At 33.7% G+C, this 20428-nt stretch overlaps 1 protein-coding gene across 3 annotated transcripts in view; it reads right to left on the bottom strand.

The window, feature by feature from the left end:
• LOC115995645 (DExH-box ATP-dependent RNA helicase DExH14) overlaps positions 1-20428 on the bottom strand; it is a 28990-nt gene extending 8562 nt beyond the window's left edge. Inside the window, exons 1-37 of one of the 3 annotated variants that reach the window (XM_031234747.1) lie at positions 20260-20428; positions 20109-20170; positions 19849-20017; positions 18572-19013; positions 18418-18483; positions 18172-18276; positions 17739-18041; positions 17159-17275; positions 17007-17066; positions 14287-14358; positions 13732-13848; positions 13480-13641; positions 12799-12864; positions 12497-12649; positions 12316-12399; positions 11379-11453; positions 11174-11305; positions 11031-11096; positions 10369-10434; positions 10142-10264; positions 8986-9135; positions 8677-8889; positions 7051-7206; positions 6733-6957; positions 6537-6638; positions 6346-6426; positions 6166-6246; positions 5244-5447; positions 5008-5124; positions 4788-4910; positions 4017-4106; positions 3802-3927; positions 3592-3654; positions 2835-2923; positions 2565-2655; positions 1682-1831; positions 86-277 (exon numbers count right to left, since the gene is read on the bottom strand). In XM_031234747.1, the coding sequence (XP_031090607.1) occupies positions 86-277; positions 1682-1831; positions 2565-2655; positions 2835-2923; positions 3592-3654; positions 3802-3927; positions 4017-4106; positions 4788-4910; positions 5008-5124; positions 5244-5447; positions 6166-6246; positions 6346-6426; positions 6537-6638; positions 6733-6957; positions 7051-7206; positions 8677-8889; positions 8986-9135; positions 10142-10264; positions 10369-10434; positions 11031-11096; positions 11174-11305; positions 11379-11453; positions 12316-12399; positions 12497-12649; positions 12799-12864; positions 13480-13641; positions 13732-13848; positions 14287-14358; positions 17007-17066; positions 17159-17275; positions 17739-18041; positions 18172-18276; positions 18418-18483; positions 18572-19013; positions 19849-20017; positions 20109-20170; positions 20260-20366 (4800 nt within the window). In that variant the 5' untranslated portion in view covers positions 20367-20428. Of the gene's footprint in view, positions 1-85; positions 278-1681; positions 1832-2564; positions 2656-2834; positions 2924-3591; positions 3655-3801; positions 3928-4016; positions 4107-4787; positions 4911-5007; positions 5125-5243; positions 5448-6165; positions 6247-6345; positions 6427-6536; positions 6639-6732; positions 6958-7050; positions 7207-8676; positions 8890-8985; positions 9136-10141; positions 10265-10368; positions 10435-11030; positions 11097-11173; positions 11306-11378; positions 11454-12315; positions 12400-12496; positions 12650-12798; positions 12865-13479; positions 13642-13731; positions 13849-14286; positions 14359-17006; positions 17067-17158; positions 17276-17738; positions 18042-18171; positions 18277-18417; positions 18484-18571; positions 19014-19848; positions 20018-20108; positions 20171-20259 lie in introns of those variants that run through there. The other 2 variants (XM_031234745.1, XM_031234746.1) reach the window with 2 other exon arrangements.

The following is a 20428-nucleotide window of genomic DNA, read 5'->3' as shown; positions in this document are numbered from 1 at the left end:
GATAAATGAGGATAGCACCTCCACTTTCAGTCGGTGATGTTATTGTTCAGTTGCACAAGAAAACAATTCAGAAAAATATAATTGCCTGGATCTTGTTGTTTGCAAAAAGTTCCTCAACCAAAGATCTGTCCTTATCATTCAGTCCAGCATGATGCAGCCCAATACCAAACTGTAAAGTATGCTTCAAGTTTTGATCCATGACTTGAGAAATGACCATCTGAAGTGCATCTTCAGGCATGTTCAAGAACTGAATTGGGTGCTCATCTGAAGCTGCAAACTGAAATTACAGATGAGAAAAACAAATTACTTTGCAGCCACAGATAAATACACGGACATACTTACAAGGGTTTACCATGCTAGCATAGTTCTGCCTATGGTCTAAGGTTGATGTGCTTTTCCTGTAGTAGGAAATAAGCATTTTGATTTCTTGTAATATGTTGTGACTTATGAATCAAAAAATATGATTGTTCATATTTTATATATATCCTTCTCATAAAGAACCAATAGCAGGGAGATAAGCTCTATCAAAAGTTTGTGTCCTTTCACATAACAAGTCAAACCACACACAGCTAATGTCTTGGCAGTAAAAAATATGAGAATATGCTATCATTTGACAATTTGTTAAATGAATATATTTTTATTTCAGACACCAACTTTCAGATCAGAACAATTGTCAAATCCCATTGCAAACAGTGTAATGAACCTACAAGAGATATAAATAACTGTAGTCCAGGATTTTAGGGTCAAAGACTGAAATGGGAAGGAAATTAGACTTCTTGACAAAAATGGGAAGGTTTTGAAACTTGGACTAAAGTGGGAAAAGAGCATTTGGGAGATGCGTTTCTGACATCTCCCACATGCGTTTGTTTTTTTTTTCTCGAATGCTGACTACAAATGGGACTTACATTCTCATGTAAAAAAAAAAAAAAGTTGCTTGCCGGAGAAGGCGAAGGCGACCAACTTTTTTTTTATATACATTGCATCTCATGTATAATACATCTGACACAAGTCCCACTTGCATCTGTGGTCAATATTCGAGAGAAAGAAAAATTACAAACGCATGTCCCAAACGCTCTTTTCCCATTCTAGTCCAAGTTTCAAAACCTTCCCATTTTTATCAACAAATTGAATTTTATTCCTATTTCAGTCTTTGAGCAGGATTTTATAACTTGTACCCATAATTGAGTACACGACAAAGGAATCTCCCAGTCAGAAGCACACTTTCAATGTATATCTAATATTATGTTCTTCGTATAGTTGTGTTAGCTAATTCAGTATAGTTACATAGTTACATAGTTGTAAAAGCAAGCTCCTATTATGCAACATGTTCAATACTACATAACTTCAGTGTTGATACTATGACAATGCAACTTAGATAAAATATTAAAACTACACAGCCACATGAGTCATGCATGCCCAAGCTGCTACATGACCAAATGCATAGATACCATAGATGTTATGTGGCATTTCATTCGCAGAATAAAAATAGAGAGAATAAGAGTACAAAATTACAAATTATGTCCAAATATTAAAATGTAGGAAGCATCCAAATTATCTATGAAAATGCACAATAAAACACATACGTTCACCAAGCTATGAACAGTTATGTTTGTGTTAACCTATATAACTATATTACATAGAATACACACGCACACGCACACACTGTTCACAGTTCTCTCACCTGAATAAGGTCCAGTGCAGTGAGCCGTGTCTGGCGACGAGATGAAACAAATATTAAAACAGGTTTTGTAGGCGAGTGCGTACATATAGCAGCATATGTGGGTTTGTTCATGCTATTCATCCTTGGGCAATAAAACTTTCCCGGATACCCCTGTCAATAAAGCCAATCAACTATCACAACTGAAACAAACTCAGTTGCTAAATGATTAAAGGTATTGTAACCATGAAAGTAGTGTTGGCTAAGATACAAATCTTACAAAACAAATTCACACCTACAATGATTAAGATTCACAAATTCTCTCCTAGAATAGACGAGATAATGATTTCACATGCTCAAATGCATTGGAATTCTACCTACACTGCCATCATGGCAATACTTTAAAAGTCTGCTTACTTTAATCTATTGACACAACTGATGTCTTTGGTGTATATATATATATATATATATCTTCCCCCACCTCAAGTGGAGGTGTGTGCACAGGCACAATCGTGCATGTGTAAAACTATTTATTTTATACATGTTATACTTAAAAATTATCCCCAACCATTTCTACCTTCTTATAGTTGCTGCATTAAAGGATTACATTGATCAATGATAACCTACAAAACTGATGATCTATGCTTTTTTACAAGTAATCTTCATGACATGCAGCACCAAGCAGACACAATTCATCTATGTAATGCTGATAACTTCTTCCTAAGATACAAGTATGCATGTTAGAGCATAGTATTAAAAGTGTAATATGTATATACAAATATATAAGCGTTCTGTTGTGGAGCCTCCAATTTATGATACAGAGTATATTTTCTCAAACCAAGCCAGAAACATAATTGGATCGCACAGAAAAATTAGTAAATTACAGAACACAACAGTATCCACTTACCTGGATATGAACCTCAAGAGGTACAGGCCTGACACTCGGTTTGAAATTGAAAAGACCATTTTCATCTACACCCAGCCAATCGGCCAGATCTCTGGATTACCAGGTAAATAAATAATAGTCAGGTTAACAAGAGAAAGCATTCCCCAGTAAATAAATAGACCAGATTGAAAGGTGTACAAATATTATAGCTAAAAACATAACATCATTAATAATTTAACCACGGAAGTAGAGAGAAAAAAAAATGGAAAAAATGCATAATGAAGCACTAACTGTGCATTTGCTAATGCTGTTGACAGGCCGACAAAACGTATCGGACGATCCGTTTGAGACGAAATGTATCTCATCCTTGAAACAATAACCTGGAAAGATAAAATTCAGCATGAAAATACTTTAGGGGCAAACTGAATAGTAAGATAGAACACAAAAAATTGGTACGTACCGCAAATATATTATACAAAAGAATAAATATATTTTAGAAAATGAAAAAAATGATAAGTTATCGCACTAATGAAAATCCTGACAAAGAGAATTTTCACAAATTTTGTAATATCTATATTCTTGCCAAAAAATTGTGGGTACTAAAATCATTCAAACGAATTGACAAATTAACATCAATTTAGAGTCCCAGACTACATTCCATGGTGGCTTCAATTTGTTGAATGATGAAGAAACCCTAACCCTAAACCTAGTTATAGTTGGCTTAGCCCAATGCTTGTATACTCATATATAAATGAAGGACCTTTGTACAGTACTTTGATATAGAATGATCATAAAAATCCTTGTTCTTGCACACAATTTTATAGGAATAACATAAGAATTATAAGATAAAAACAAAAGAAAAACATTAGGATTTTGATGGGGTGGATAGGAAACAGTGTATGTATTCACGCAAAGATATCGCATTTCCTTTCATTTTCCTATAATTTGAATATGCTATGAATAGCAAATAATATTCTTCATAAAATTCACTTATATCACTTTCATATCACGCAATAATTGATTTATCCTTGAAAAGAATCTTCGGTACCTCAAGTATTGGTCCCCGATCAGCTCCAAGTAAATGGATCTCATCCAAAATCATAAGCCCAACCTACAGATGTAGGTGTCAACAGGTGAGAATGTAATTATGGCAAGAAAATATGCCCGGTCAACCAAACTTAGTTCCAGTAATAATGGCTAATTTAACATGAGCAAATGCCATGTAATATAAGGTAAATAAATGAGCAAGTGTCAGCACCTTGGTGGCATATGTACGAGTGTGCCAGTTGCGGCTGATTCCATCCCACTTTTCAGGAGTGGTAATAATGATATCTGCTGACAAGAGTGCCATCAAATCCGGTGTATAATCCCCAGTCATTTCAACCTGCATAAAATATTCAGTTAGTACTGATTTTTTTTGGTACAAATACATTAACTCAAGTTGATAATGCAACAAGAGAAGACATCAAGCACCATTTTCTTTCCAAGCTGGGAAACAAGATGCTTCCTCCAATCATTCATCCTTTCTCGGACAATAGCCTTTAAAGGTGCTATATATATAACCTGAAATTATCAAACAATTAGCATTTCAAGGAAAATACCTTTAAATTGTTCATTTGCAGTACAGAGATCATATAAATATTTTATTGAAATCATTTCATAATATATGATATGATAGTACTATAAGTATTATCTTTCTAATCTAACCTAAGAGAGTGACACCAAATCAAGTGCAGAGGGAGTATGAACAACAAATTCTTCCACAAAGCAACTTGGTTGTGTATCAAATGTTATCTTCACATATAGAACATCCTAGGATCATACTCGTGGACCAAAACCCAATCCAAGAATCCAAAGCAACCTAATTAACTGTATTCTTATTCAGTACACTGAATAATATGCATTTCATTTATATCTCTAAACAATGCAAAATCATTGGTATAAAATACAGCACCTGATCCTTCACTGAAAAGGTGATAATCCACTACAAATTATAGAAGTCATTAATAAATGTGGCCATTATTGCAGCCATTCCAACCAGAGTGAATTCTACAAAGATCAGGACTAAATAAACCTAAAACTTACAATTTGCATCTTTCATGTTATGCAAGATGACAAACTATCTTCAAAGTTCAGACATTCAATTGAAGGGTCAGTTACCAATGACCTTTGGACATAGTTTAGACTTTAGAGGATTTTCAGCAATGACCGGTGAACTTTAGCAAACATATTTCAGACAATCACCTTCATATCAGGCTGAGTATTAAAAAGATGGAGCATAGCAAGCTCGGCAGATATAGTTTTCCCACTTCCAGTCGGAGCTCCTAGGAGAACATTCTTGTCTGTATGATAGAGCACATGAAAAGCCTGACAGAATGAATTGGTGAATTAAATAAATAATCCGAATTTGGAAAAGCAGTTTGTAGAAAGCATGAAAATATTGTAGTAAAGAACTGCAAAAAACCTGAGTTTGAATAGGATTGAAGTGTGAAAACTTGTACAAGGCTTCATACATTCCATTTCCAAGTGCAGTCACAGGAAGAGGCTTCAAGTCCAGAAGTTCAGTATGAGTCGTATGAGCCTGAAAGCAATGATGTTTTGGTATTGCCGACAAGGTCAATGAAGTGATTGCCACCACAAAAAATCTAACATATATTGGACAATAATAAAAGGAAATAGAAGACGAGTTGTTAAGACAACCTCAGGAAGGGCAAGGTTATGGAAAGTTATAGTATAAAATGCCTCTGCCTGCAGCCAAGAGTCAGAAACAGCACGAATGTAGTACTGAGGAGGATGTGGCTCAAAGATTGGCACGGTAAAGGATAGCTTCTGTGGCTCTCCTCTGGCCATTCTCTTTGTCAAAGTAAAGAGTTCAGAATGGTATATGTGGTCGTTCTCGGAATCCTGTGCAAATTAAAAGCATAAAATTAGATAAACTCAATACTCCACAAGCCCGGCCACATGTCAATCTCCAATTCCTACTTTCCTAGCATAGAAGGTAAGACTGTAAACAACTCAAAATTGGCATTTTGCCATAAGGAGATATTATACAACAAATTCTGACAACACATAAGGAAGTATTCTTGTTTATAAGGAACCCTTGAAAGTGCTCTATCTAAGAAGGTGTGGAAACTGCAACTCCCTCAACTTCATTCTTATTAAAGGGTTATTCTAAGGTAGAAGAGCACTCAATTGATCAGAGTCTCAACTAACCCAGTATATAATGTTTTCATACCCAAAAAATGAGGTCAATTAACCCAAACTGAAAACAAGCAATTCTTGCTTCATTCAGATCAGTTGCAGACAGCCTCTACAAATACTCACTTCTTTTAAAAAAAATGTATGTCCAAGGTCCTTAATTTTGACTTAATTCTGTTGTGTTCATTTAGCCAACTTACATGAGCAGGCCTTCTAAACTGAAAAGTAAAATTAACCAAAACTACCAAACATTGATAAAGGAAACTACCAAACCTTTAAACTAGGAAACTACCAAACATCTGTAAAGGAAATAGCACCAAAGTCAAAATAATAATCAATCAAAGATATTCGGAAATTTGTCCACATCATAGTGCTAGAAAATAAAAGGCAAGCCCACTGTTGAAAGCATTCTAAAAGAAAATACCTCTACCAAAATCCACCAGCGCTGTGCAGTACCATGAAATCGATCCTTCCAAACAAATTCTGGTGTTAATACCAAGTCCACCTAGTGAATTGAGCTTACTGTCAATTTCATACTATCCTTTAAAAGAAAACAACTTCAGGGGATACAAAAAAGAAGATGGAATCAAGTATGACTAGTTACCTTAAGCACTGTTCTAGTGATTGGACTGACTGTAGCAGACAACTGGATTGACGGAAAATATCCAAGATGTTGCTTAACCACCTTAATTTGATTAAAAATAAATAAATAAAAGAGCTAAATGAGACTTTGAAATCATAATGGGTTATAAGTATCACTTTCCATTAAGAATTGACATGTACAAGATGTTACACCTTTCCTCCTGGTGCATAACGAATCAGAGCTCCAATATCTTTCTCCTCCATCTCTTGTAAACGATCTAAATCAGCTCCTCTTTCTTCAAGCTTCCTCAATATCTGAAATAACAATCATTAGTGAACCAGAAATAAATAAGAAACAAAGTCAACATTCAATCAAGATCAAACATTCAAAATGTTATGAGCAACACACATCTGCTGAAATATCCTTATCAAACTGTCTGAGTGCATGTTGGTGAGGCCAAACTTGACGATCAACAGCCTTGCAAAATTCTAATATGAGAGCAGTCATCTCACACCACCCCCTACGTAGACAAATCTCAAATAGAGCCCGCATAATACGAGCCAAGCTTGCACTTATATATGAAGCATCAGAAACTAGTGAAAATGTATCAATTGAACCCCGAGAAATGTACAACTGCAAATCAAGATCAATCAGAAAATCAAATAAGAACTTCCACATATTCAACAAGCATGTATAAGTTATGTTTGGGCAACCAATAAACAAAACCTGAATAAGAATTGAAACTTTCCCATGCTTGCTCGACGGACCACCCTTGATTTCAAAAGGACAATATGTTCGAGCCAGCATTTCAAGTTCATTTTGTTCCTCATCCCGGACCACAATATTTTCAAATTCAGAAGAATGGGCAACCAAATTGATTAACTAGTCAAAAAAGAAGAAATCATGTTAAGGGGAAAGAACATGTATGAAGTTCAGACATAACGATTATTAAAGAGACATGATACTTGCAGACACAGAAAATTGACTTTATGATGAGAATCCCAACTGAAGGAAGTTTCACTTTAGAAGAAATGATATTGATAAAGACAGAAAGTAGAAATGAATTGCCTGTAATTTTAAATATTACCAACATTTTATTACTTTACACAGGCAAGAATACTTCGCATTTGTAAACAACGATGTGATATAATTTTTAAACATTTCAAAATCAATACCGATATGGGAACTATTTTTATCTAAAAATGTTACCCTCTATTCCACTTTACATGTCTTGTTTAATATTCATTGGCCAAACTAACTTTCCTTTCTCCACTTAACTTCTATAACATTTCATATAATTTTAAATTTTAAACATTTTATGTTTAATAGAACTTTTAATGTAGTTTCTAAATATATAAATTTTATTCACTAATGCTAAATTAAATATTACAAAAAAAAAAATTGAATTGCAAATAGTTTAAGTCAAACCTCATTAACCAAACTAGACATAAAAAATTGAATGGAGTACATGCTATTAGAGGCAGAAGGCTAAAACCTAAATATAATTGTTACTCCTTATAATCTAAGACTAAGCCAAACCACACTAAAAGATTGAATCCAATCAAGTAGCTAGTCTAACACATGGCCTTACCACATATTCTCTCTTATTTTTTCAATGTGGACTCTTAGCACTCCCCCTCAAGTGACAACCAAACCATTTTAATCTAAAGGGTTGACCACTTGAAATTGGATTGGACCCTCCCCTAAAACGAAAGCTCTGAACACCACCAAAGTGGACCGAACAAGCGGGCTTACGAAAGCTTGGACGCCACCAATACCCCGGGTAGACAACCGGGTGAACACAAAGTGGACCGAACGGGCTCTGATACCATGTTAAAAATCTAAGATTGGATAAGGTCACTCAACTGGGCTATAATACATATGGATCAAACAACACTAAAATATTGAATCCAATCAATTAACTAGTCTAACGCATGGCCTTATAAACCCATATATTCTCTCTTATTTTTTTCAATGTGGAACTCTTAACAATAATCTTCAGTGAAAATAGAATACATTGAAACTTAAGAACATTAGGCTCTGTCCTTACAAGAAAATGATTTCATTTCACTACCCAAAATTCCTTCTTTCCTAGTTCCGATTTCTTCTCTTTTTTTCCCATTTTTTTCCAAGAAAAAAAATAACAATTGGATCCCCATCTTGTTTTCCTTAGTTTTTCAAAGGAGATACACTCATACAATAGAATACAATAGAATAAAACTGAAAAAATTTAACTCAACAGATGTTTCAAATATCACAATCAAAGGTTCATTAATACGGAGGGATAACTTTTTATATCTTAATAAAAGAAAGGGTTAGAATAGTACTACCCGAAAAAGAAATGGCACACACCTCATTTTCATTCATGTGGCGTCTCAACATTTCATTGTATGTTTCAACACTAGAGTATTGAATGTAGAAGTGGCTTGCAATACGTCCAAGCTCAGTACAATAGAAGTTCCCACTTTTCTCATCAAAGCGCATCATTTTTGCTTTGTCAAGAGCACGTGCAGCGTCAGTAATAAAATCCCTTTGCTTTAAACTCAATGATGGATCAGCAATGACCTGTCAAACACAGAATCATCATTTATAATGGTGAGGGATATGAGAAGCCAATACATAAATGCTAAGATGAACAAAACACAAAGAAACAGACACTACCTCTTCCCATCCAATACCATATGCCAAAGGATTCATTTTCATCCTGATGAAAAGATATGTATACCCAAGCCAAGCACAAGCCTCCTTAATATTTGTCACAGTGCCCAGTACCACCTCAGCATTCAAATTATCTTTCAAGGAGTTTATAAACTACAAGAGTACAAGAAAAGAAATTTTAACAAAAACAAGAACAAAAGAATCACAGAGTGAATCAGTTAATTCAGTCCATACACTATTCACAACAAATGTAAAAAAATAACCTTCATTCATGAGTACAAACTAATTTAACGTTTTATTAAATTCAATCAAAATAACCTGAGAACTAAACAACTGATAATATTTTTAATAAACTAAATGAATAAAAATCCCCAGTATCTTGTAGGTAATGCACTATTTACAATCATTCATTCCCTGCTCTTTCTTAAGGAAGCCTTAAGAACCCAAGCGAGGAAATCCATGTAGCGTGCCCCAACTAGTCGTGTTGTAGAAACAGTTTTCATCGATCATGATAATTTTGAGATGGTTCCCATCTTTTTAGTTTTGACATGATCATTGCTTTAAATTCATCCCACAAATCAATGATTAAATGTTGCATAACTCACTCAACACTGAGTTGTTGACTAAGCATAAAGTTAATTGATGGGTGCGCCTATATCAACTTATTTTTTAAGAAATTTGATTTTTAGCATGTACAGTAAGGAGCATGAAAGATCTCAAAAAACAAAAAAGCAAATTAGGTTAAAAATATAGTGACAAGGAGGGCTCCTTAAGAGGTATAGTGTTTTAATTTGAAACTAACAATCAGAAGAGTGGTAAAAATCTCAATTTCTTCTCAGGGATTATAAAAAGGAGGGAATAAACAACCAGATACCCAAGTCCAAAACAGATGAGGACAAGAGGGCATCTAACTCCAAGATATCAATCTATAGACACAAGAAAATTCAATTGCTTTAAAAACGACGCTTAAACTATTAGTTTAAGTGAAACAAATCATTCAATATAGCATCAAGAGCAGGTGAGGTCATGGGTTCAAATCTTACACTCTACTCATCATCAAATATTGCAGCATGTTTCATCCCTCAAAAAGATTATATCCACACAAGTGCACGATAATATCTTCAACAAATCTATAAACACAAGCATCTTTCATATGTACCTGACTTTCTATTGGAAGCTGACTGGTTAACAAACGTAGATAGTAGGCTAACTTATCATGAGTAGTAATTATAATGCCTTCACCACTCTTATCAAACTGAGGTCTTCCAGCACGTCCAAAAATCTACACGAGGATCAACATTCAAAACATGGAAAATTACAAATGAACATCCACTATCCACAGGAGACAAATAACTCAGAACGCTGTCCATGAATACTGTGCCTTACTTGCATAACATCAAGCATGCCCAGATCTCGCCATCCACCAGCCTTTGGATCATAAATTTGTGTACCCTGGGGAATTAACATCCAAACACCTTACCATGAAAGGGAATTCATTGTGTGCGCCTTTAAGCAAAAGTAGACAAGTTTTGTGCCAAAAGAAAAAGGAAACAATATGAAAATTTTTACCAGAATTCTATTTAGCATCAGAGTTTTGCAATGTAGAGGTTGCAAAGGAAAAGAAAAACCCAAGAGGGCCTGTTGCTTATTATTAATATAATCTCTTTAGCTTAGCACATAATTATTAATATTAGATTACAGCAAACAGCTCCAGATGGAATATGTTCTTAAAGTGAAAATTTTCATCACTGCTTTTATTTGGTGAACTTCAGCCAGAAAAAGTCACACATATACCTTGGTTTAAGTTCTAGGTTTTGTAATCAAAAAGGTAGAAGGTTTGGGTTACTATATTGTTGTTTTTTCTTTTATTTCACAAACAAGTAATTATAAAAATTATTTAAAAAAAAAAAAAAAAGATACAGAGCATTCGTCTTAAACATATATTATTAGAGTGCCCACAATCCAAGTCCATAAATCGATTTTCCGAAACATCGCATTCATATAATCACAAAACAAAAGATGACCATCAAAGATGAGCCTTTACATACCTTAATCACAACAGTATGAGCAGGCAAATTCACCCCCCAAGCCAAGGTTGCAGTGCAAACAAGGACCTAAAACAGACATAGCGTTCAGGAAATACGTCCAAAGAGAATTCTATGAGCATAGAGTCAAGATTTGAGAAGAAGACCTTCAGAAGTCCCTCAGAGAAAAGATGCTCAGTTAGACTTCTGTCTTGACGCAACATACCAGCATGGTGAATACCAATCCCATGATCAAAAAGCTGGACAACCTCCTTATTTCTGGACTTGAGTACTTCCTTCTGAAATCAATAAACAGACTGATCTGAGCATAATATCATGCATCTGGATGTTAAGAAAGTACGTATTCCTTGCCTTTTTAAGCTCAAACTGAGGATGTTGTTCATTCCGAAAGAGCTCCCAATCTTCATTTTTCTGGGAAATCTCGACCTGATAACAATATACGTAAAATGCTTGAACATTAAGCAAATTTCATAGCATTACACCATATATGGATAATATGTTCGTAATGGAACCTCATAAATATTCCAGAAAAGATAGATTGTTCTATTGTAAACTTTTTCAGTTTTATCACCATATAGCATCATATCACCAAAGATATTAAAGATAAAGAGAACAAGACTTCAAATTTAACAATTTGAACATACTTAATAAATTATAAATGTTATAATTTCAAAGTATTTCCGTGTATGGGGTATTCCAGGGAATAAAATATCATTCTATGTTCTATTTTTCAGTTTTACCACCATATACCACCACAGCATTAAAGATCAGAACAAAAGAGGACTTTTAATTTCAAAATTTAAAAGTACTTGCTTTTCAGCTTCTAAGGGAACCTCATAAACATTACAAAAAAGATCTACCATTCTATTGACAATTTTTTCAGTTTTATCATGATATCTTCATCAAAGATATGAAGATCAAGATAACAAAAGGACTACAAATTAGAAAATGCTTCAAAAATGTTCTTTGTTTTAGCAAAAAGGTCCTAACTTTTGTCGCAACCAGTAAGGAGATGTAGATGACATAAATTTTGAAATTCCTTAGATGAAAAGTCAGTGCTTGGAATAGAGAAATCCTTCTTTTGTTCATTCCGGACACAGCACTCTTATAATTTAATGGATGTGGGTTTCTCACTTTTGAAAGATATTGAACTCACTTGAAGCAATAATGTTAACTTTCTTTGGGGAGAGGAAAAACCTAAGTTAAAGTGCCCCCAAGAAACGTTTTTTCTTGTCAACTAAAAACTCCAAGTGACAGACTTTTAGGAAAAAATATTAGAAAACCCTACAAGTTTATCCGCTGTTTTCCCTGTGTCTTTGCGAGAATGAACAAAAACCATAGCCTGATGCCCTTGCCTTAAGGAATCCACAATCTGCACAAGTAAAAGATAGGTTAAACAATTAATTAATTAAACCAAGTATTTGCCCAACCATATATAGCACCATAAAGTAAATAACTTGCGAAGAAACCTTGTTGTAGCATATCTCATTCAGTAGCTCATTGCGGGCTGCAAAATTATGCTCACTAATACCAATATACTGCTGAGCAAGAGGAACAGGTCGGTAGCTGGAATCAAAGAAGAAAAGTCCTGTTTCTGGATTTACCCTCAGAAACTCAGCAACCTGGATTTCAACAAAGATAAACCATGGAAAACATTTAAGACCAAATACAGAATAATATGATTACAGAGCTTCAACAGTCTGTCTAACACATACATTCTACAGAAGAGAACACTTCTACATAATATACTGAGATTTCGCAGAGAACCAACCTCCAAATAATTGGGTAATGTAGCTGAAAGACCCACTATTCGTATCATGGATTGTGTAGACTCCACCTGTTGCCAAAACAGCAACCATAATTGTTTAACTGTGTCTATTTGCATAATTGCATTAAAATGAAGCACAATGAAAATTCACCAATATAGCATAGTTGTTGCATAGCATATTAGAATGAAACACTCCATGCTCAAACCACAGGAGATAAAAATTGTCCTATTAGTATAATATATTATGCAAGTTCTGTTAAAATCCAAATACATTTAGATTCTAATGCAGTTTTGAATTAGTAAAATAAAATTACCTTCTCAGTATAAAATATTTTTAAGTCCAATAAAATTTAGATTCTAATGCCTTTTTGAAAATAATTACGTATATGTTCACCTCTTACATTTCTGTACTAAAACATATTATTTCATCTTCCATTGGTTTCAGAGTTTTACCAATTATCAGCAACCATAAACATCAGCTTTCCTGTCTGTCACTTTGTCTTTAATTTTTATGCAAATGACATTATCATTAAATCATTCCAACAATAGTGATAAATAATAGAGACTCTTTGGTGAAACAGGAAAGATGTTTTACATCATAATTATGAACAGAGGAAATGTTGACAAAAATCACGAAATTCTTGCAGCATTCTCTGGATCAAGGAAAAATATTGGTTGCCTTACCTGACGAAGAGTCCGAGCTACTAATGCTTCTATAACAGGGCCTCTATCATCATTCAATAGATGAACTTCATCAATTATCAGAAGCTTCACCAACATTGAAAGTGCCATGTCACTGCTTTTGCGAGTAATAACATCCCACTTTTCAGGTGTTGTCACTATCATCTTAATGAGATTGAAGAAGAATCATGTGAGGTTCCAAAAAGAAAAACTTTAAGTTTATCAACAAAGTTTGGCACAAAGTCTGAAGACAACCTGAGTTTCTTCAAGTTCATTTTTAGAAAGCTGCATGTCTCCAGTAAGTTCTCTCACGGTAACGTTCAGTGGAGACAATCGTTTGCTGAAAGTCATTGTTACCTCTGCTGCTAATGCCTAGAAGATAAAGGGAGATTAGTCATAAGTCCTACAGGTGGCAAAATGGATGGCTTTTGTCCAAATAAACTATGGATCAAAATGCAGAAAACATTTTGAGGATGGGTCAACTCATTTTGATCCCAATCAATGCAATCTTAGTATGAATTTAAATGTAACCCACAGAACTTAGTGCTTGTTTGGCCCAACTTATTTTGGAGCTTATCTGCTCCAAAAAGCATAATCTAATCCAAACCCTAAAAATATGAAAAAGCTTTTCAAGGAAAATAAGAGGAAAAAACCTCTTTCAAGTAGCAACAAACTGAGACAAACAAGCATTTAACTCGTTTTTGGAGAGTGGCACATTAAAGGTGTCCAATAGACAGTAGGGAATGTTGCAAAAAAAAATGCCACCATGACAACTTGGAAAAGCTGAATAATACTTCAGTCAAGTGATACCTTCATAGGAGCTACATAAACTATCTTGAATTCATTCTTATGCAAGTAGCCTTCTCTAAAGTGATGTTTAATCTGCACAAAGAAAATCATTAAAATGTCAAAGAGACAGTGAATCAAAAACAGTGCAGCCACTAAAATCAAAGTCAATGACCAAGGTCTTGATGACAAATTCTGGACTCCTCAGTTATTAGTTATTACTATTACAACAAGTTTGGTTCACGAAATGAATTTTGTAGGAATAGGAGTCCTATTCCATAGGGAATGGAATAGACAAGGAATAGAATAGAAATTTTATTCCATTATTTGGTTTGCGGAAGGAATAAACTTCAGGAATCATATTCTAATGTTTGGTTGGATTAAAGAATATAAATGAAATAAGCATGCAAAAGATAAAAATACCCTACTCATTGACATATAGAAAATTTAATAATAATAATAGGTTGTTTGTGTTTGTAATTTATGTATAATAATTAGTTATAATACGTGCATTGCAAGATTAGACTAATGTCCAATATGAAAAATAAAACAAGTAAACAATTAATATACTTTTTAAATAAACAAGTTAATCAATATAAAATAAAATTGATTATTTTCAGGTCTTTTTAACTTGTGATAAAAGTAGTAGTAAAGATGAGTATTGTTGTAGATAGCTATGATCAAAAATAAAAATCATCTCCTGACAATTTCCATATTAAGATAAATTAAGTCTTCTTAATGTGATTTTGATGACCATTGATGACTTGGTAAAACATAATTTATTTTTTGTTGAAAGTGACAAGTTTCTAATAGGCTTACTAATGTTGTTGAAGAGTAATTAATGAGTTCTGCAATAAAGTTATAGCTTACAAATTCATAGGTTTTCCTTGTGTATATGATTGGACCTTAATTGTGTTATATGTGAACTGTTTCTCTTGCAAACTCTCATTAATATTTTGAAATACTAATTTATTTCCCTATAAGATTTGATTAAATAATGCAAATTTTGCATTTAATTTTGTCAAAGTATAGAGAAATTTTGTTTCAAACATAGTAGATGAACTTGTAATAAAATTTATATTCTAATTGAAGAAACGTAATTTTGGAATAGATAATTAAAATGTGTGCTACAACAAATAAGGTTTGATTTAAGCAAAGAGTAGAAAATGTATTCTTAGGATAATTCTAGTATGACATTCATATTCTTTTAGGGTGATGATTCAAAAAAATAATATTTTTCACATTTTTTAATAGTTGAAAGAAACAAATCAAATTAAGTATATACTATTACCACAAAAGAGAAAATAGTTACAAAAAGAATAGAAAAAAATGTCATGAAATCCTTTTGTGTACACTAATTTAATTGTTATAATAATAATAATAATAATAATAATAATAATAATAATGATATAAAAAATGCTCATTATTATTATTATTATTATTATTATTATTATTATTATTATTAAAAAGTTGGAAATATATTGAAAAAAGTAGAGTCAAGAATATTAATAAGTTAAAGGAATATTTTGTTACCAAAGTTTGTACATAAAGGGAAAAGTTAAAAAGCAAGATGGTAAATTTGGAAATATCTTATTATTGTACAAGGAAGAAATCAAAATGTACAAGTCATTAATACATGATTACACCAACATATTTTATATTCTCATTAAAACCTTACCAACATTGATTTTTATGTCATTTAGTAGAAGTAGACAATAATAATAATAATAATAATAATAATTATATACATGATTACACCAACATATTTTATATTCTCATTAAAACCATACATGATTACACCAACATATTTTATATTCTCATTAAAACCTTACCAACATTGACCAACATATTTTATATTCTCATTAAAACCTTACCAACATTGATTTTTATGTCATTTAGTAGAAGTAGACAATAATAATAATAATAATAATAATAATAATAATAATAATTATGATTATTATTATTATTATTATTATTATTTATAATATAATTATAATAATAACAACAACAACGCATACATTTCTAATACGGAGTACATAACAAAAAGAAGCTATTAATTAAAGAAAAATTAGACATTAACAAAAACATTTAATATTTATATATATACACACACACACACAAATATATTATTAGGCATTACAAAAAAAATAGATTATTCCTGAGAACTCGAGAACAACCTAATACCACAACCACCCCCTAGCCCCCGCCCTCTGGAAGTACTACTATTCCCAAGAATAAATGATTTACTAAACAACAAAATAGGCCTACTATTCCTGAGAATGTTATTCCATTCTATTCCGTGAACCAAGTGTGTTGTCAGATTGTGAAAAATAATTTTTTTTTTAAACAAATCAAATTTTGATGTATTATCCCCTAAAAGGTGTTTATGTTCTCTCTCTTCCCCATATAAAGAGATTAATGTACAAAACCAAGTGTCTAAAAGATGGATGGCCTTGACTTACTTAATCCTAGTCCATAATTAAGAGATATACATCTTTCTCTCCATAAAAGAAGTTTCAAGTGATGCAAATTCGTATCGCATTGCATGAGAAGATGGTTCGGTCATAAACCAAACAAGAAATAAGGAAGAATTAAATAATGATGACCTCCCCAACTGAATAACCTACTATATAATCCTAGGCAATCAATGCATTGGATAGATTACTTGACACATTTCATCTTAAAGGACAAAGGGAAGATTAAACCCAATCAAAGAACTTAGAAAGAACCAATCGACAACAAACCTCGTGCAGAATAGATATCATAGCGATATTTGTTTTTCCAGCCCCAGTTGGAGCACAAACCTGACAATCAAAGTAAAAGTTTTCTCACACAAAATAAAAGCTCTGGTGCTACTGAAAAATGAATTCATACAACAGAATACTCTAGTACTCACAAGTATGTTTTCATTGCTATTATAAGTAGTTGGATATATTCGGCTTTGAATACGGTTCAAAGATTTGTAGCCTTGAAATGCAGCTTGAGCCAAATCATCTAGTTCTTTTATCTCAATCTGAGAGAAGAGAACCAAAAATAAAGAGGTTAGTGTTGATAGGAAACTGCTAACAGTATAAAAAGAATCTCAAAACAAATGCAGAGAAAGTCTATTTGGAGAGCATGTTTTAATTACTTTACCAGTCACAAAGTCAAATTCCTGAGGCTATGAATTAAGCATGTCCATCTCCTAAAAGCTTCTAGAAACCTCTAATTTGATGGAAAATAAGATGCACATAAACTTTCTTAAATAAATGAGAAATTTTTCTTTTATAATTTAAAACATGCTCTCCAAATAGAACCTAGTATAGTTTTTTTGCCATCAATGCTTGAGGCACTTTCTATTTTATGAAACTACGTGCTATAGGATTTTAAAAAATAAATAAATAAAAGTATAATACAAAGAACAAATTAGCATATTCAATCATCACCCGTTCACCGACACCAATAGACACAAAGTATAGAGTGAAGAGATAGAGTACCAGTCTTTCCCCAGGTTTCATGGGTGCAGTCATTGTTGGAGGTATAATGACTTCTTCATATCCCTTGTGATGTTTCCGAATGGTTCCTTGAGGAAGGGCAGTAGTAGCTAATGAATTAGGCCCTTCACCACGCCCAATGAGATCCTCAAATATGTTTTTCTTCTCACTTGCTTGAAGTAAAGAACTAAAGTTCATCAAAGACAAGTCATTCTCAACCCCATTATCTGCAACACGTCTATGCTTTTTTTCTTCCTTTCGACGAAGTTTATCAATTAGCTTCTCAGATTCTGTTTGAACAGTTACCTGTGAGAAGATTAACAAGTTTACAATGCCAAATTAGGTCTTTATCATTGCAGGGATCAAAAGTATACTAATTTTCAGGAAAATAAATTACACTGAGATTTTCCAAAAACCACTTTATTCTTTTACTTACCTGAGTGCCATAACTAGGCTGGCGTGACTGAGAGCTTGTAGCCATCTTGTCAGCTTTCAGTACAGACACTCCATGATGGATGGCATCAACAAGTTCCTTTCTATGCTGAGATAAAGAGAACCCTTTCAGGTTAAGGGGTCAAATTGTGCAGGAATAACCATTGAGCATTTTATCAACCTCAAACAGGATTACACGAACTCCAGATAAGATAGAAAGTAGCATGGAAGGAGCAGGGATACTTCTTACCATTATAAGATCCTGAACTGTTTCGAATGCACCATCACCAACAAGATCTAGCAAATCACCAGCTATCTTCATAGAAGAATTTGAAATGTTCTCAGAATTAAAATAGCACAAATATGACAAGTGCAGTCAGAAAGGAAACATATAATCAAGTTACCTCATCACCAGGTTTCTCTGAATCAAGCACACGGCATATTGCCATTGCCAGTTCATCTCTGGGAAGCTGTGAAGTACTTTCACTAACTATCCTATCACAAGCATCTCTTAACCATTCTAAATCAAATTTAGCTCCTGGTAAATGACCACCATCAAAGGAGTAACCATGAGTGTACTCATTCCGGTAATTTGAAGTTTCTTTGTCATGCCCAACAACAAAGTCTAAATCTTCCAAGGAAGCATCAACTAAAAATCGAGCAGGTGGCTGAAAGACAAGATCTGATCCAAATTCAAAATTATCACCACCTCCATCTTCCAATTCTAGCACAGGCACGGTTCGATGCTTGTTCTCTTGCAACTCATAAAGTCTTTGTGCTAAATTTGCAGCCTTATGTAGAACTGCATTAGGAATAGCATAACCAACAAGCTTTTGCAAATCTAACCTACATTCAGCAGAAGTACAATGAATAACCATTTCTGAATGATAGAATACAAGCATCTTACAATATAAAAAAGGTTAGCAAACCAATGAAGATAATAGTCAAAACTATATTGATGGAACATCAAACAATATACTTTCAAAAGAAGGGACAACAATTAATTAATTATGGTGTAACAATAACCAGACCAGAGTAGACAAGTGAAGCGACTGTAGTTTCAGGACAGTTACAAATTACAGTTTGTTATAAGAAATCGGGACAATGTATATGAGAAGCAGATCGCAAATCCACAGCATTCCCAAAATGTAATACTCGCACTTCAAAAGATAGCAATTCAAGTAATTCCTAAAGCACAACTGGTTTCTTCCTAGAATCTTAGGATAGATAAGTGTGTGAGAGTGTAAGGCCAGATCCCAGGTTCAGCCACTTCATTTGCATTTTAGCTGTTCTTATGCCATTTTAAGCCCAGTGCAAGGTCTCAGACTCGGATAAATGGAAGCCTAAATAGCCACCCATCACTATATGTGAATGGAAACTCATTAAACAACGGCATGCCTTGCACTACAGAGCAGCAGTCAGTAAACAGAGCCAATTATGAGCCATTACATTTTCAAAGGAAGTAGCACTGAAAAATATAATTCTGCAAAGAAGGTTTCATTGTTTGCTAACATGTATAAATAAGTACATATCAGGCATGTTGGCAACAAGAGATTTGAGAATTAGCATTCTAATGATGCTCAACCAAACAGAGTGTTAGCTCAAAATAAAAATTAATAAAGAAAGACCAACACACACAAAGGGGGCTATATTTACTAAAATTAAGAAACTACACTCTTACTTCTTCTCTGAAATTATACGGTCTTCTTCACCCTCCGGCATCGGCCCACTAAAATGTCTATAAACACTCAATGCCACCTCCCTAAACTCATCTTGTACCACCTCACCGCCCACCAACTCACGCACCGAACCAATAAACTGCTTGTAAGCTTGTCGCAGTTCTGGAGAAGCTGCAAACCAATCACAAAGATTTGTTAAAAGCCAATGCATTTTAACCACATCAACAAACACAGGTAGATTTTTAAGCATTTAGTTTAATACCTTCATCCCATTTATACACAATATTTCGAGCAAGCTCCGATTCTTCGGACGAACTAGCAGAACTTCAAAAAATGATAAAAACGAATTTTTAATGTTTAGAAATGCGGGAAATTTGCGGAGAAACTAATGGAATTGAATGTGAAGTCAGTACCTGCGAGGCTTGAGGCCTTGGAGAATGGTTTTCCGGTGTAAATAGGCTTGATCGACGTCGAATGGATCACATAGAGAGCTGGTGAGGCGAGGGAGTTGAAGAAACATGGATGATCCTTCGAGCAGACTGATCAGAGCGGGGAAAATCGACGGAGAAGATAAAGGGTTTA

The sequence above is a fragment of the Ipomoea triloba genome, chromosome 11, assembly GCF_003576645.1.
Source record: "Ipomoea triloba cultivar NCNSP0323 chromosome 11, ASM357664v1".
In the NCBI taxonomy this organism is placed as follows: domain Eukaryota; kingdom Viridiplantae; phylum Streptophyta; class Magnoliopsida; order Solanales; family Convolvulaceae; genus Ipomoea; species Ipomoea triloba.
Note: the sequence above shows the minus strand (reverse complement) of the source record. Positions and strands in the feature narration are given on the sequence as shown.